This window comes from Canis lupus, chromosome 3, assembly GCF_003254725.2.
Source record: "Canis lupus dingo isolate Sandy chromosome 3, ASM325472v2, whole genome shotgun sequence".
In the NCBI taxonomy this organism is placed as follows: Eukaryota; Metazoa; Chordata; class Mammalia; order Carnivora; family Canidae; genus Canis; species Canis lupus.
This window is the reverse complement of record NC_064245.1, coordinates 91,818,856-91,834,015: the sequence shown is the minus strand read 5'-3', so window position 1 is coordinate 91,834,015 and position 15,160 is coordinate 91,818,856. Positions and strand designations below refer to the sequence as shown.

General features: G+C 62.8%; 1 protein-coding gene and 1 long non-coding RNA gene across 16 annotated transcripts in view; both read right to left on the bottom strand.

Moving 5' to 3' along the window:
- GAK (cyclin G associated kinase) overlaps positions 1-15,160 on the bottom strand; it is a 55,530-nt gene that overhangs the window by 14,326 nt on the left and 26,044 nt on the right. For all 15 annotated transcript variants that reach the window (XM_025438471.3, XM_025438479.3, XM_025438476.3 and 12 more), the window contains 6 exons: positions 14,549-14,636; positions 13,245-13,368; positions 6,852-6,901; positions 6,235-6,383; positions 5,567-5,689; positions 1,267-1,400 (listed from right to left, as the gene is read on the bottom strand). In XM_025438471.3, the coding sequence (XP_025294256.1) occupies positions 1,267-1,400; positions 5,567-5,689; positions 6,235-6,383; positions 6,852-6,901; positions 13,245-13,368; positions 14,549-14,636 (668 nt within the window). The remainder of the gene's footprint in view (positions 1-1,266; positions 1,401-5,566; positions 5,690-6,234; positions 6,384-6,851; positions 6,902-13,244; positions 13,369-14,548; positions 14,637-15,160) is intronic.
- Positions 10,369-13,238, bottom strand: LOC118354307 (uncharacterized). Its single transcript, XR_004814638.1, has 2 exons — positions 12,943-13,238; positions 10,369-12,608 (listed from the first exon to the last, which is right to left on the bottom strand). It is a non-coding gene; the product is annotated as an uncharacterized LOC118354307 (long non-coding RNA).

Genomic DNA, 15,160 nt, shown 5'->3' with positions numbered 1-15,160 from the left:
GGAAGGAGTGGTGACCGGCTTCCACGCGGCAGGAGGGAAGGGCGCTGCATCACGCTGCATCGCGCCAGCAGACCTGCTGGGGGACGCCTCTCCTCAACGTGCTCACAGCACAAGGTCGAGATGTCCACACCCCATCACAGCAGCGAATCCCACCACAGCCTGAGTGAGCCCGGAAGCGGTGTGCAAGGGAGCAGCACACTGCTGGGTGAGGCTCACACCACCACACGGTCTGACTGCATCTCAACGGCAGCCATAGGGTGCGAGCATGGACTTCTGCCCCACAGCAACCAAGAAGCGCGGGTGGGCTGCGCAAGCCGCTACCGTGGTGACGACCCGGGCAGCACCCAGACCGCCCGCTCCATGGGACAGCAGGAGCGAGCTCTTCCAGACGGGCACCGCTGGGCCCTGCGCTTTCCCAGGGTCACGATCCTCCCGTGAACCGGCCCTCAGAGACCACACTTGCGCGCCTGCAGCGGTGGCCGGCCTCTACTGCACTGTCTTGCTGTTTCCTGTTCCTCGTCGTTCTTCCTTGGTCTTTCCTTGCAGGAAGTGAGATTCTTAACGACCTCGCCGACGTCCCGTGCTGACTTACTAACTCTGGTGCGTAAACCTCTATCGGCTGCCCTGGGGATTCCGACAGCACTGACGTGCTTTGCACCTCCGCCTCCTTCAACTGGTGACCGTCGAGCTGCGTGTGGTCTCAGCCGACGGGGATGGCGTACGCGGTCCTCAGCGGGTTTTCTGCATGTCTGTTTTGTGTCCTCTGAGCTTTGGGGGTTTGGCGTCTCATTATCTTTAGGAATTCTTTGGGAATATGTGGGGTCCACGTGCTGCCCTCCCGACTGTTCTGCCTCCTGCAATGGCCCGGCAGGCCTGGCTGCTCCAGCCCCTGCCCGCAGCTGCCGGCGAGCCTGGGGAGGGCGGTCTTGGCCGCCACAGCCACTCCCGTGTCCAGCATCTGCCTTCTAGTTGCACAGTTCCCATCTTTGCTGAAGTGCCCACGTGCACCCGCATCCTGCCCACCTTCTTCATCAAGGCCTTCAACACATTAATCAGTTACTGCAAACTCCCCTCAGACACCTGGGGGAGACACCTGGGCTTACCCTGACGCCACCCAGACCCATCTGTCCCTCCAGAGGCCAGCCAGATTCAGGAGGACGGACCCGCCCCAGCCTGGGCGGCCTCACCCGCTTGTGTGCACGAGCCCCAGGCTTCCCACCTCCTGGGGCTGAGGCCGCGTCCTTCTCCCGAGGGGACCCACAGTACCTCTTGTGGGATGGCCAAATGCCTGGCGGGCAGCGCTTCATGCTGAACATGTACACGGCAGCCTCCGCGGTGCTGAACAGGCGGCAGAAGCACAGGAAGGAGCACACGGCCACCGCAGACGCAGCTCTCCCGTCCTAGGGTGAACGGCAAGCCGTGTGAGTGAGAAGCTCCCAAACCACACACCTCCTTCCTGTCTCAGCACGTACATGACGGAGACAGGGCTAGGAGCGCATAAGAACACTGGACGGTCAGCCGGCTGCTCCTGCTGGACACTTATCACCCCCCCTGCACCTCACGCACACCCTTATGCTCCACACAAATTCCTACCAAATCCTTTCCATCAACCTTCCTGGCAGGACTTTTGTCAACAAGAGAATGGTGGCACCGATGTTCCTGGGCCATTTTGGCCAGTGCCCCGCTTTCCAGAACACCTAAGAACCTAGAGATGGGGGACGTAGGAAAAGGCACGGGGTCGTAGGAAAAGAGACAGGGATCATGCGGCAGAGACAGAGAAAGAAGGGGGAGTAACGAGGGACATAGGGGCAGAGACGGGGGTTGCTGGGGAGACGGGTGTCGTAGGGGAGAGACGGGGGATGTAGGGAAAGAGACTGGGACACAGGGACAGAGACGGGGCTCATGGAGGAGATGGGGGACGTAGGGGAGAGACGGGGGGATGTAGGGGGAGAGACGGGGGATATAGGGAGAGAGATGGGGGATGTAGGGGCAGAGACAGGGTCATGGGGGAGAGATGGGAGATGTGGGAGTAGAGAAGGGGGATGTAGGAGGAGATAGGGGTTGTATGAGGACAAAAGACAGTCATGGGGGAAAGACAGAGAACATACGGGCAGAGATGGGGGTCATAGGGGAGAGATGGGGGACGTAGGAGTAGAGAAAGGGAACGTAAACGGGAGATACGGGTCGTAGGAGGACAAAAGGCGGGCATGGGGGAGAGACTGGACATGGGGCAGAGACAGGACGTAGGGCAGAGACGAGCACATATGTGTAGAGATGGGGGTTGGGGGAGAAAGATGGAGGACGCAGGGAGGGAGATGAAAATGTAGGGGTAGAGACGGGGGTCGTAGGGGGAGAGACGGGGGTTGGGTGGGAGAGACGGGGGACATAGGGCAAGACGGGGAACATAGGGGCAGAGATGGGGAGATTTAGGGATAGAGACAGGGAAGTTGGGGGAGAGACGGAGACGTAGGGGCAGAGACGGCTGACAGGAATAGAGATGCGGACGTCGGGGGAGAGACAGAGGACGTAGGGGCAGAGATGGAGGACGTTGGCAGAGAGACGGGGACGTAGAGGCAGGACGGGGGACGTAGGGACAGAGATGGGGGACGTTGAGGCAGACACGGGGGACGTCGGGGCAGGGACAGGAGATGTCGGGGCAGGGACGGGCGACGTCAGGGCAGAGACGGGGGATGTAGGGGGAGAGAAAGGGGACGTTGGGGGAGAGACGGGGGACATATGGGGAAAGACGGGGACGTCGGGGCAGAGACGGGAAACGGAGGGGCATGGACGAGGAACTTAGGAGCAGAGACGGGGGAGGTCGGGGAGAGACGGAGGACGTGGGGGGATAGACGGGGGACGTGGGGGGAGAGAAGGGGGACGTAGGGGCAGAGACGGGGGACGCAGGGGCAGAGACGGGGGACGCAGGGGCAGAGACGGGGGATGCAGGGGCACAGACGGGGGAAGTCGGGGAGAGACGGGGGACATAGGGGCAGAGACAGGGACGTAGAAGCAGAGACGGGGGACGTTGGGGCAGAGAAGGGAGACGTACAGGGAGAGAGGGGACGTACGGGGAGAGACGGGGATCGTACGGGGAGAGACGGGGATGTAGGGGCAGAGACGGGGCAGTAGGGGCAGAGACGGGGGAGTCGGGGAGAAACGGGTGACATAGGGGCAGAGACGGGGAACGTAGGGGGAGAGACGGGGGACGTAGGGGGAGAGACGGGGGACGTAGGGGCAGAGACGGGGGACGTAGGGGCAGAGACGGGCAACGTAGGGGCAGAGACGGGCAACGTAGGGGCAGAGACGGGTGACTTAAGGGGAGACATGGGCCACATAGGGGCAGAGACCAGGGATGTAGGGGCAGAGAGGGAGCAAGTCGGGGAGAGACAGGCGACGCAGGGGCAGAGATGGGCGACGTAGGGGGAGAGACGGGGAACGCAGGGGCAGAGACGGGTGACTTAGGGGGAGACACGGAGACGTAGGGTCAGAGACAGGGACGTGGGGGCAGAGACGGGCGACGTGGGGGCAGAGACGGGGGACGTAGGGGCAGAGACGGGGGTCGTAGGGGCAGAGACGGGGGACGCAGGGGCAGAGACGGGGGATGCAGGGGCAGAGACGGGGGAAGTCGGGGAGAGACGGGGGACATAGGGGCAGAGACAGGGACGTAGAAGCAGAGACGGGGGACGTTAGGGCAGAGAAGGGAGACGTACAGGGAGAGAGGGGACGTACGGGGAGAGACGGGGACGTAGGGGCAGAGACGGGGGAGTCGGGGAGAAACGGGTGACATAGGGGCAGAGACGGGGAACGTAGGGGGAGAGACGGGGGACGTTGGGGCAGAGACGGGCAACATAGGGGCAGAGACGGTGACTTAAGGGGAGACATGGGCCACATAGGGGCAGAGACCAGGGATGTAGGGGCAGAGAGGGAGCAAGTCGGGGAGAGACAGGCAACGTAGGGGCAGAGACAGGGGGCGTAGGGGCAGAGACGGGGGGCGTAGGGGCAGAGACGGGGGACTAGGGGCAGAAACGGGGGACTAGGGGCAGAGACGGGGGGCGTAGGGGCAGAGACGGGGGGCGTAGGGGCAGAGACGGGGACGTAGGGGCAGAGACGGGGGGCGTTGGGCAGAGAGGGGACGTAGGGGCAGAGACGGGGGGCGTTGGGCAGAGACGGGCGACGTAGGGGCAGTGACGGGTGACGTAGTGGCAGAGACGGGGGCGTAGGGGCCGAGACGGGGGGCGTAGGGACCGAGACGGGCGACGTAGGGGCAGAGAAGGGGGACGTAGGGGCAGAGAAGGGGGACGTAGGGGCAGAGACGGGGGACGTAGGGGCAGAGACGGGTGACTTAAGGGGATACATGGGCCACATAGGGGCAGAGACCAGGGATGTAGGGGCAGAGAGGGAGCAAGTCGGGGAGAGACAGGCGACGTAGGGGGAGAGACAGGCGACGTAGGGGCAGAGACAGGGGGCGTAGGGGCAGAGACAGGGGGCGTAGGGGCAGAGACGGGGGACTAGGGGCAGAGACGGGGGACTAGGGGCAGAGACGGGGGACTAGGGGCAGAGACGGGGGGCGTAGGGGCAGAGACGGGGGACGTAGGGGCAGAGACGGGTGACCTAGGAGCAGAGATGGGGGACTAGGGGCAGAGACCGGGACGTAGGGGCAGAGACGGGGGGCGCAGGGGCAGAGACGGGGGGCGCAGGGGCAGAGACGTGCGACGTAGGGCAGAGACGGGGGATGTAGGGGCAGCGACTGGGGAAGTGGGGATAGATGGAGGACGAACGGTAGAGATGGGGTCGTAGGGGCAGAGACGGGAGACCTAGGGGGAGACGGGGGACGTAGGGGGAGAGATGGCGGATATAGGGGGAGAGACGGATGGTCGGGGAGTGGGGGGGAGAGTCGGGGAAGTCATGGGAGAGACAGGGGAAGTCGGGGGAAGTCATGCGAGAGATGGGGAAGTCGGGGGAGAGACGGGGGTAAGTCGGGGGAGAGACGGGGGACGAAGGAACGGTAGAGACAGGGTCTTAGGGGCAGTGACGGGGACGTAGGGGCAGAGACGGGGGTCGTGGAGGAGGTAGGGGCAGAGTGTGGGAGGTTGGGCAGAGACGGGGGATAGGGGAGAGTCCGACAGTAGGAACAGGGAAGGGAGTCACAGAGTAGGGGGACGTAGTGGCAGAGAAAGGGGACATAGTGGCAAGAGGTGGGACATGGGAGAGCGGGGGACGTAGGGGGAGAGTCAGCGGTCCTGGGCTTCTGGTGAGTGCTTCTGGGCCAGGAGTTGAGGCCCAGAGCGATCGGCCTCTGGCTAGGTGACGGGGACATGCGGGACCACCCGGGTGGTGCTTCCCCGCGGAGCAGCTGTTGTCCAGAGTCAGGCAGGGCCCCTGGAGGCTGCTGCTCCCTTGAAATGCTGGGGGCGACGGCGGGGCCCCTGGGCGCGGGGTCGGCGCTGGAGACTGCAGGTCAGAGCTGCTCGTCACAGGTCCTGCTGAGTCGGAGTGCGTGTGCCGTGTGCCCACCCGGAGCCCGGCTCCCTGAGGCCAGCGGGCTGCTGAGGCTCCACACACTCACCATGCAGTGCACGACACAGACGTTCTTGTGGTCCTGCCGGAGCCACGAGTGCATGTTCCGACACACACTGTACAGGCTGCGAAGGTTCGGGGCCCGTCTGGCCGCCCAGCCACACTCGGAGACCTGCGGGCACAGGGCTGGGCTCAGCCTGGGCTCCCTGCCCCTGCGGGGGTGCAGGCGCGGAAGGAGCCCCGAGGACTCGCGCTCTCAACAGACGCTGCCGCGAGCTCGCCTTTCTTCCCGCCCGCTCCCATGCCTCCTGCTCCGGGACATGTACCAGGCTCTGCGCTTGGCAGAGAACGGAGAGTCCGCCCTCTCTCCTGCCTGCACGGCCCAAGTGCGTGCAGTGTCTGTCCCACGTGCTTGTGTACTAGGAAACGCACGTGGCCTCACACGGCCGCACAGGAAGCCAGGAGGCACCCTGGGCTAGCAGCGTGTAGGCGCCGTATGGAAGTCCGTCCGACTGTCTCCTCACAGTCCTGCCACGGATTGCTCCTTGAGAAAGCCCCCGTCCCCACCGTCTGCTGCACGTCTGCTGTCCCCAGGTCATGACACCCGGGACCCCCAGAGCCCCGGGCTCTGCCTGCTGGGGAACGCCACATGTGGGTCTGAATGTCAAGTGTGAGAGAAAACGGCAGCAGCGAGGGGCCAACGCCCAGGCCACACACCCGGTTGTGAAATTTGGAGGGCCGGTATGTTCTTGGGGACAGGTTGTAGACGGCGTAATGTCCCGGGTGCTTGGAGTCCAGAAACAACCGCACGTCTTCGATGTTGTTCTTGATGGCCGACTCCACGCCTTCTGCTGGGAACGACATCACTGGAAGAGAGCAGCCCACGTCAGCCGCCAGCGTGGTGGCCCCTGGCCTCTGCAGGGCACACAGGTGCTCTTCCCTGGCAGGCCGTCAACCCCAGGCCCCGGCTCTCGCTGCCCCCCCACCCTCCGGGATCTCAACAGGGCGTTCCGCCAGAGAGCCTGATGCAGAACAGAGGCTCTGAGTGTCTGGATTTTGGTTTTGGGTTTTGTCTGGAGACCCAAGTGTTAGGTATACATTGCATCATTCCCTCATGATGTCAGACTTCCAGAAAGTTCCAGACCAGGGAGGAGAAGCTGAGTCAATGTGGCACCGTGCACTGGACAAAGGGACAGGTGGCCTGGGCCGCCCTCTCCTCCGCCAGCCACATCCGCAGCCCTGACGGTGCAGCAGGGAGGCCAGCACCCCACGAGCCATCCTCAGACAGCACACAACCAGAAGCATGTCCTTACGGGTAAAGGTTGCAAACTTACCAGCAATTCTAGATGTGATGTAAGAGATGTCCAAATCTCCTTTTGCGTAACTGGAATTAGAACAAGAGCATTTGGTTATTATAGGAAATTTCTAGAGTTAAGTGATGAGACCTTAGAATGGAGTGAGCCCTGCAGAGGCTGTGGGGACCTCAGCGCTCAGGCCGCGGCCCATGGGGAACGTTGTGTATGGGTGTGCATGTGGGCAGGTGAGCAGGTGTGTGTGTGCACCTGTCAGGGTGCACGCACGCATCTAGAGCGGAGGTGACAGAGAGGCACAGACCCCAGGACAAACTGACCACTATTCCCCTGGAAAGAAGATAGCTTTCTCGGCCCAGCACATCACGTGTGGCAAAACAGTTTCAAGTCACCGAGAAGGCACGAGAACCAGATGCGGCAGGGATGTTGGAACCGTAGGACCAGGAATGTAAGCAGCTGTGAGTAATACGCTTACAGCTCTAACTTATTAAAGCAGAAAGCAGACAACAGATGGGCCCTGTGAACAGAGAGAAAGGTTCCAAGAAAGGATCAAAAAGAAAAGCAGGAGATAAAACCACGGGGGCAGAAAAGAAAGGCTCTGACGAGCTGATCAGACTGGATGCGGCCAAGGAAAGAATCTGAGCTGGAAAAACTATCAATAAAATCCTTGAAAAATGCAACGTAAAAAAAAAAAAAAAGAAAAGAAAAGAAAGAAAAAAAAAAGCAACGCAAAGAGAACGAAGGCTGAAAAATTCCGGAACCAGATCTCCAAGGATGGGGGTGACTTGGAAAGGTTACCGCGCACGGAGCACGGAGCGGGTCGCAGCCGCCGCGCAGAGCAAGGGCGAGCCGGGGCGCGGGGCCGGCAGGACGTCAGATGGCCAGCCGCGCCCGGGACGCACAGGAGCGGGGGTGGGACGCACACCGGCCGTCTCTTCAGACCCCACGCGAGCAAGGAGCAAGATACGGAACGTCGGGAGAACGCCCCCGAGTCCCGCACCCTGGGCCGTGACCCTCCCAACGCGAGGAGCAGTGGAGACTCTGAGGCGCGCGGGGGACAGGCTGCCAGCTGACCCGCTGCAAGACGCGTTAGCAGTTCTCCAGAGAGGAGGAAAGCGCTGTGTCAGACCCTCAGATCTACACGAAGAGCCGAAGAACATCAAAGAGGAAACGAAAGTAAAACAAACACTTTCATTTTCTTATTCTTAGCTGATTTGATAGACACCGGCCCGTTCCAAAGATAAAGGCAGCAGCGCATCCGGTGTGCACACTCAGCACGGCTCCTGTGTTCAGACACACACGCGTGTGTGCTCCTGTGGCAGCGAGTACCCGAGGCGGTGGTGCAGGGCTACGTGGGGGGGGGGGGGGGGGGGGGAGGGTCTGGATGAGCTGGAAATATGTCCCGCAAGCTCTGGAGCAGCCAGTAAAAAAAGTCAAATAAACAAAAAGAAATGTAACGGATAGGAAAGAAGAGAGGGGCTCAGGCGAAGGGCTCGATTCCAAGCATAGAAGGCAGGGCAGGGCGCAGGAGGTGGGCACGGGCGCGCTGGGCATCCGTCCGCACCCGCTGCAGGACGGGGACCAGAGGCCGGACCAACCAGCCTGACTCCACGACGTCTACGAGCTGGCGAGCTGGCGAGGCCGAGCACCTTCTAGGATTTTATTCCCCATTCGTCCTGCCGGCTGCCTCCATGCCTGCCTCCTGTTTGTCGTCCACGACGGGCTTCGTAGGAGACACTGTCCCTGTCTCCCGGTTCAAACACACCCACTGCCACTCAGGCCCATACCTTTCTGGAAACTTAGCAGTGTGTTTGGGTGGACACGGGGTTTGGCCTACGTTGTTGGCCGCTCATTCCCACAGCTGGGCACTTTCATCCCACGTAAGAAACCTCCCCCATAGGGATCCCTGGGTGGCGCAGCGGTTTGGCGCCTGCCTTTGGCCCAGGGCGCGATCCTGGAGACCCGGGATCGAATCCCACGTCGGGCTCCCGGTGCATGGAGCCTGCTTCTACCTCTCCTTCTGCCTGTATCTCTGCCTGTCTCTCTCCATATCATAAATAAATTTAAAAAAGACTATTTAAAAAAAAAATTTAAAAAAATTAAAAAAATAATAATAAAAAAAAGAAACCTCCCCCACTGTCACGTCACAATCATGCCCGTCTCTATTTTAATTTTCCTTAAAGCGCTGCTGTTGACAATACATCTTCCAACTAATCCGATCAATGTTCTTGGCCGTTCGTGGAAGACCCACCCGTTTCTTGCCCACACAGACACCCACAGCCACAGCACCTCTCGTTGCCCAGACCCCTAGGCTGCGTGGTCCCATGCAGGTCCCCCTAGCCGGGCAGCGTTCACGAGTCCCACCACCTCACCCGCACGGGCACACGGCTCATGTCTGAAGAAAAGTGACATACACTGGGTTCATCCCCCATTCTTCTTTCTTTTAATACACTGCTGGCAATTTTGGGCAACTTACAAATTTCTAGGTCAAAATCAATAGATACATCTAAATTTTTATTTATATTGTGACGGACTCACAGACTGCGTGAGGATACCACCCTCAAAACTTAATTCTCCCAAACACACACGTGGTGGCTCTCTCCTCACTCAGGTCTCCTCGTGCAGTTTCTCCAGACTCAGCTGGGCACAGCACCCGAGCAGCAGCACCACTGCACTGGCTCCGGGCGCAGCAGGGCCCAGAGGCACCGAGGGGCTGGACGCGCTCGCAGCCCCACGTGCAGCCCCACGCGCCTGCTGCCCCTCCCGCCCTCCGACAGTGGCCGGCGGGCATCCAGGAGGGAGGAAAGGACCCCTGGACCTGGGGACACCTCCCTGCTAGAGGCCAGAGTCAGCCCTGTGCAGACCAACCATCCTGAAATGATTGTAAAATGCATAAAATGCAGGAACATCCTAAGGAATCGTTCAGGCAGCTTGACAAGTTTATTCTAGAAACCACTCAAAGAAACCGGTGTAAGAACAGCCAGTGTTCCTGGGCAGGCAGGACAGGGAGAAGGGCCGGCAGTGGCAGGGGCTGAGGCCGGGCACTGGGCAGGGCAGGAGGCCTGGGAAAGGAACTGGAAGGCCGCCCGCCTGTGGCCATCGGCGCCAGGCTGCTCCTGGCGGGGGAGATGGCGAGAAACAGCCCCCACGTCAGCTCCGAGTGGATTACACACCCAAACGGACGGCAATAAAACCATTAAACAGATGTTTACAACACATTTAAACATTTAAATAACTGTTTTAAAACACACCTAAAATATGCTCAAAACCTGGGCCACGGGAAACTCCCTGAACAAGACCTAAGGGGAGGACGGGCTCCCTGAGCTTTAGCTGAAACCCCTCAGGACAGGGCGCCGGGGGGGGCTCACGCCGATGGGCATCCGGGTTCCGGCCCCCGCGGGGCCCTGCGCTGCAGGGGGAGGGGGGTGGGGGGACCGCCAGGGGTTCTCTCTGTGCCGCCCCCACCCCCAGCCCCGCGCACACCCACACACTCATAAAACAAACAAGCCCACCGCAGGACAAACAACGTGAGCATCAGACGAAGGGTTTGCCCATGTTTACTTTTTTACAAAAGCAATGAACACACAGAATACACAACAAAATATAGTATCGGTAAACAAAAACTCCAAAAAAGAGCAAAGGTTTAGAACAGACAGGCCACAGAAACAGCGGCGTCCAGAGGTGCCGTCCACAGGCCCTGGCCGCTCTGTCCTGCGTGGGGCGTGGGCGGAATGACGTGAACACCACAGCCTGACAGGCGAAGTCGGGGACTCGGGGTGTGCTTGGGTGGGGGCGGCCGCCAAAGGCCTGCGTTCTGGCCCCGGGACGAGCGCACGGAAGGCGTGTTCCCACACCCAGGAGGCAGTGAGGGGCCGACGGGCCTCCCAGGACCCCCGAGTCTCTGCCGGCATCACGGAGGGCTGCTCGGCGCCCCGAGAGCCCGTCAGCCGTGAGCAAGGCCACCCCCACCCAGGCCTGGGGCGGCCCCTCGGCAGCACGGCTGCCAGGCATACGAGCGTGAACGTCACGGCTGCTGGCCACGGCGGAGAACAGGGCTGGGACCCACGTGTCCTGCCGTCCCCCGTCCGATACCCCCGAGGGCTCTGGGTAGGCTCGCCGAGAACCTGTCGGTACTGGGGACGTTTCCCCTCCGGCCTGCATGCTTGCGTGTCTCGGACACTCTCGCTGAATCACGTTGGAAGCAAGAAGCCCGACAAGAGACAGTCACGTGGGCCTAACTGCGAACGCACAGAGGCCTGCTGGCCAGGCGGCTCCGCGGCTGCGGTCCAGCGACTTCGGGAGGCTCCCCGCTCCTCCCAGACCTGGTACGAGTCTGGCGCCTGCTGCGTGCCCTGCGGACCCCAACCCCCGGTGCTGGGTCTCTGGGGGGCTCCCCTGAGTGACACGCGTCCCACACGACTCCACGGAGATGGAAGACGGAAAGTCGTGCCAGGTTCCTCAGACTCCACCAGCGCCTTTTCCCCGTGTTCTGAGGCAAACCCCCACCCCGAGGACGGCCCTGTGCCAAGTCTGGGGCACAGGAGGACTCCGGCAAACCTCCAACCCTGGGAGTGGTCCTGGGACCCTGACACGTATCATTTCTTGTTTAAGAAACTGTCAATCCTGACGCCGCCAGGTGACAGCTTTTCTATGCTTTTCAAGCTCTGGTCTTGTTATCATGCAAGACCTGCCGGAGGCCCTGCCCCGAGGGGTGGGACCCACCATCCAACGGATCCCCAGGCCGCCTCGCCCGTGTCACCACTGGGACCCTGGCTGTGCTCTCAGCCTGAGGAGGGCTGCCAGGGTCAGGTCTTCACGTCAACATGCCCCGTGGGGTCCAGCCGGTCCTAAGCCGGCTAAGCCCAGGAGCACACCACTGCCCTCTCCAGCCCCTACCAGAGACAGTGTCACACTCCTGTTTGTGGAAACCACATTCAAAAGTTTGAACAGACGCGCAGGCACCCAGTGGGGGCTCCAGCACCGCGGCTGCACCAGATGCTGTGGGCCCCCTCCCCCGCGTCCACCCCAGAATCTGGAAGCTGAGGCCAGCACCGCATCAGCGTGGCCACGGTCTGCCGAGAAGCCATGAGACCCGGTGAGGAAGGGGTCTCACCAGGTCACTGTGGTTTCCTGAGAGCCGGGCTGAGCAGCTCCTTGCACGTCCACGATCTACTCATCACCCCCAGCAGCTGCCGCTCCAGAGCCCTCCAGTCCCAGAAGCCCACCCCGAGACCCCGTGGCATCATGTGCTGGCAGGAGGGGCAGGACCCAAGTGGAGACGTGCGACCCGTGGCCTGCCCTGACAACCCTGCCGTCGGCACCAGGTACGGGGAACAGCGGCCCGGGGGGTGCAGCAGGCACAGCGGCCCACAACATGGCATCGCCACACGTGGGCGAGGAAGCACATGCACACGGCAGCCCAGTCCAGGTCGCTGGCAGCCCAGCCTGTCCTGGCCACTGCCAACGTGGACACAGGATGCTGGAGCGCCCGCCCTGGACGCGCAGACACGCCCCGTGACAAGCTGTGGCCCGGGATGTCGCAGAGGGTCACGGCGATGTGGGCAGACGCCCCGTGTGCTGAGACAGCCAGCGGAAGCCCAGTGTCCTCTCCTCCGTAGAGTCGCATGAGATACAGAGCACGCGGTGCCACACGGCCCAACACAGCCCAACGGCCACACACTCCTCGCCGCCTGTGCGTGGCTCTACCCGTGCTATCAACCGGGTGCACAGAAAACAAAGACCAGAGCGCCAAACAGCAGGACGAGGATGAGGCGAGGAAGCCTGCAGGTGTCCGAGACACATGGGGATTGCAGAGTCTCCCCGGACGGAGACTCCCGGCCCAGCACCCGCGGGCCATCCCCCTAACTGCCGGAACACAGAGGGGAGCCTCACGTGGACGCGGGCCCGGGGGCCTGCGGGAGACCTGCCCCAGCAAGCGCAGGTCCCGTGGTCTGGCAGGGGCACCCAGGTGGCCTCCAGCCGCGCACATGTGCCACCCTGAACCACCCACAAGGTGACTCCTCACCCGCAGCCTGTCGCCCCAGTAACTCCGTGCTGTCACTCAGTGGGGCTGTACTCAGGAGGTGTCCCCGGGCCCCGCCCCTGCCCCACTCACTCCACGCCATCCAGGAGAAACCACACACACGAGACAGGTGTCGTCACAGAGCAGAGGAGACACAGAGCCTGGGGGCCCCAGCAGGAGCGGCCACCCCCAACACGAGGCGCAGATCCCAGCGCCAGCGTCTGTGGGTACAATGGCAGAGCCCGTGTGGACGGGGCATCACCCGCTCACCAGCGGCCTCGAGTGCGGGTCCTGCCAGGCGTGGAGGCAACACAGAGCCCAAAGGTCGGGAAACCCCTACTACAGAGAAACCAGGTGCCACCACCTAGAAGCTGCGCCCGCTCGCCCCCACTCACTTGGCAACAGACTGGATGACCTTGGAGGAGGTGTCCTTGAGGTTTGTGAAGAGGCGCTCCGTGCCCCCCCGCAGGATGTCCAGGAGCCCGCCGTAGGGCTGGTCGTACTCGGCCAGCGCCAGGCCTGGAAGCAGAGACAAGCCTCTGATGAGGGCCTGGCCTGGGGCCCGGCTGCCGCGCAGCTCCCACAGGGCCGAGAGGCCGAGAGGCCGGCTGCTGGGAGGCCCGCTCAGCACCAAGCCAGGCACAGGAAGGCCACGTGGCAGGAACGCAGGGCCACGTAGCAGGGCCTGGGGCAGGGCCGCCAGGACGGGCCCCCGAGGACACGGCTGCCTGGAGGTGAGCAGGGTGGCCCCCAAGGCAGGCAGCGTTGGAAGAAGGGAGTGTGAGCAGACAAAAGCACACCCACGGGCTGCGTTCGCCCAGGGACTCTCCACAGCCCGTGACCGATGCAGCTGCGCCTGTTGCCAACGTCTGGGTCACCGCTGGGCCGAGGAGCCGGGCTGTCCTGGGACGGGGCCAACGTGTCCGACGTGTGATGTCTACGCTGGCCCCTCACCAGGTCGTTACCAGCCCACCCTCGGCCGGGCGCTGCCGTGCATGTGCCCTCGGGGCCTTGAGAACCCCCTCCCCGCAGGAGCTGGGGCAGCCTCACACACAGGACACCCAGGGGCACGTGCAGGGCCCGGGACAGCTGAGGGGCCAGAGCTGAGTCCACACCCCAGCACCGAGGCGGGCAGGAGCGCGTCCTGGCACAGCGTTCCCAGGCCCGGCCACACAGAGCTCGGGCCGCAGGCTCCTCCTGGGTCACAGCCCCATCATGTCCGTGGCAGGCATGCGACCTGTCCTGGCACACACGGGCTGAGGCTGAGGAGAACCACTGGCCGCCCTCCCGGCTGCTGCCAGAGCGGTGTCTGGTCCCCACCCGCGCTCCTTCTGTACTCGCCGTCTTGGCCACTGTCTGCCCCAGGGCCCCCAGCCACCCCACCCGGTGACTTACAGAGGGGCCAGGGGCCTCCGTGGGGCTGGAGACCGAGCCAGCCCCACGAGTGGGTGGTGATGCCCGTGTGGCTACCCCTGTTGTCGCTCCAAGCTGCAGAGAACCAGTGCTGTCCTGACGGTACGGGGAGAGGACAGCTGGCGTTCGTGCCTCTCCCCCAGGTCCACTGAGTTCTGACAGGCCTGGGGAACCCAAACCTCAGGGTGTCCTCGGGGCCCCAAACGTGGAGCCTGTCCCTTGCTGCCAGGCTGAAAGCATGCGGCAGGGGCACGGTATCCCCAGGGGACAGATGGTGGGTACTCACCTCCGCTGTAGCCGCTGCTGGAGCCCCCAGGAGGGGGTGGCCCTCGGGAAGGGACAGCGTTCCCATAGCCTCCGTTCTGCTCTAGGAGCTGCAAATATTCAAAATGCAAACAGTCGACCTCCACAGAGGTCAGAGCCGCAGTTCACGCCGCTCCTCACCACGCAGAGAGCCTCCGTGACACCCCACGCGGTGCCTGAGCCCCGGGCACGCTGGCTCCCAAGTTAACCTGCCTCACCGTGAGGTCCAAGGGAAGAACGTCCCATGGTCTCAACAACCTGCCCACACCAGGAGGCCCGCACACCGACGCGGCACCTGCATGCCTGCTACGCTGGAGATCGACATGCCCGGGCTCAGCCTCACAGCAGAGGAAGCAGCCGTGAACCTGCCCCACTCTGCACGCCCACTGCACGCCCACCACACGCCCCGCTCTGCAGTGACGGAGGACAGTGGCCCGCCCGTCCCCGGTCAGCTGGTGCCCTCGGCTGTGGGCTGTGCACAGTGAGGCTGTCTCCCACGAGCGGAGCCCATGGCCACTGCCGGCTGGGGCCTCAAGCCCTACACCTGCACAGATGCTGGGAGCCCACGGGCAAGGTGCACAGCCCAACCACGTGA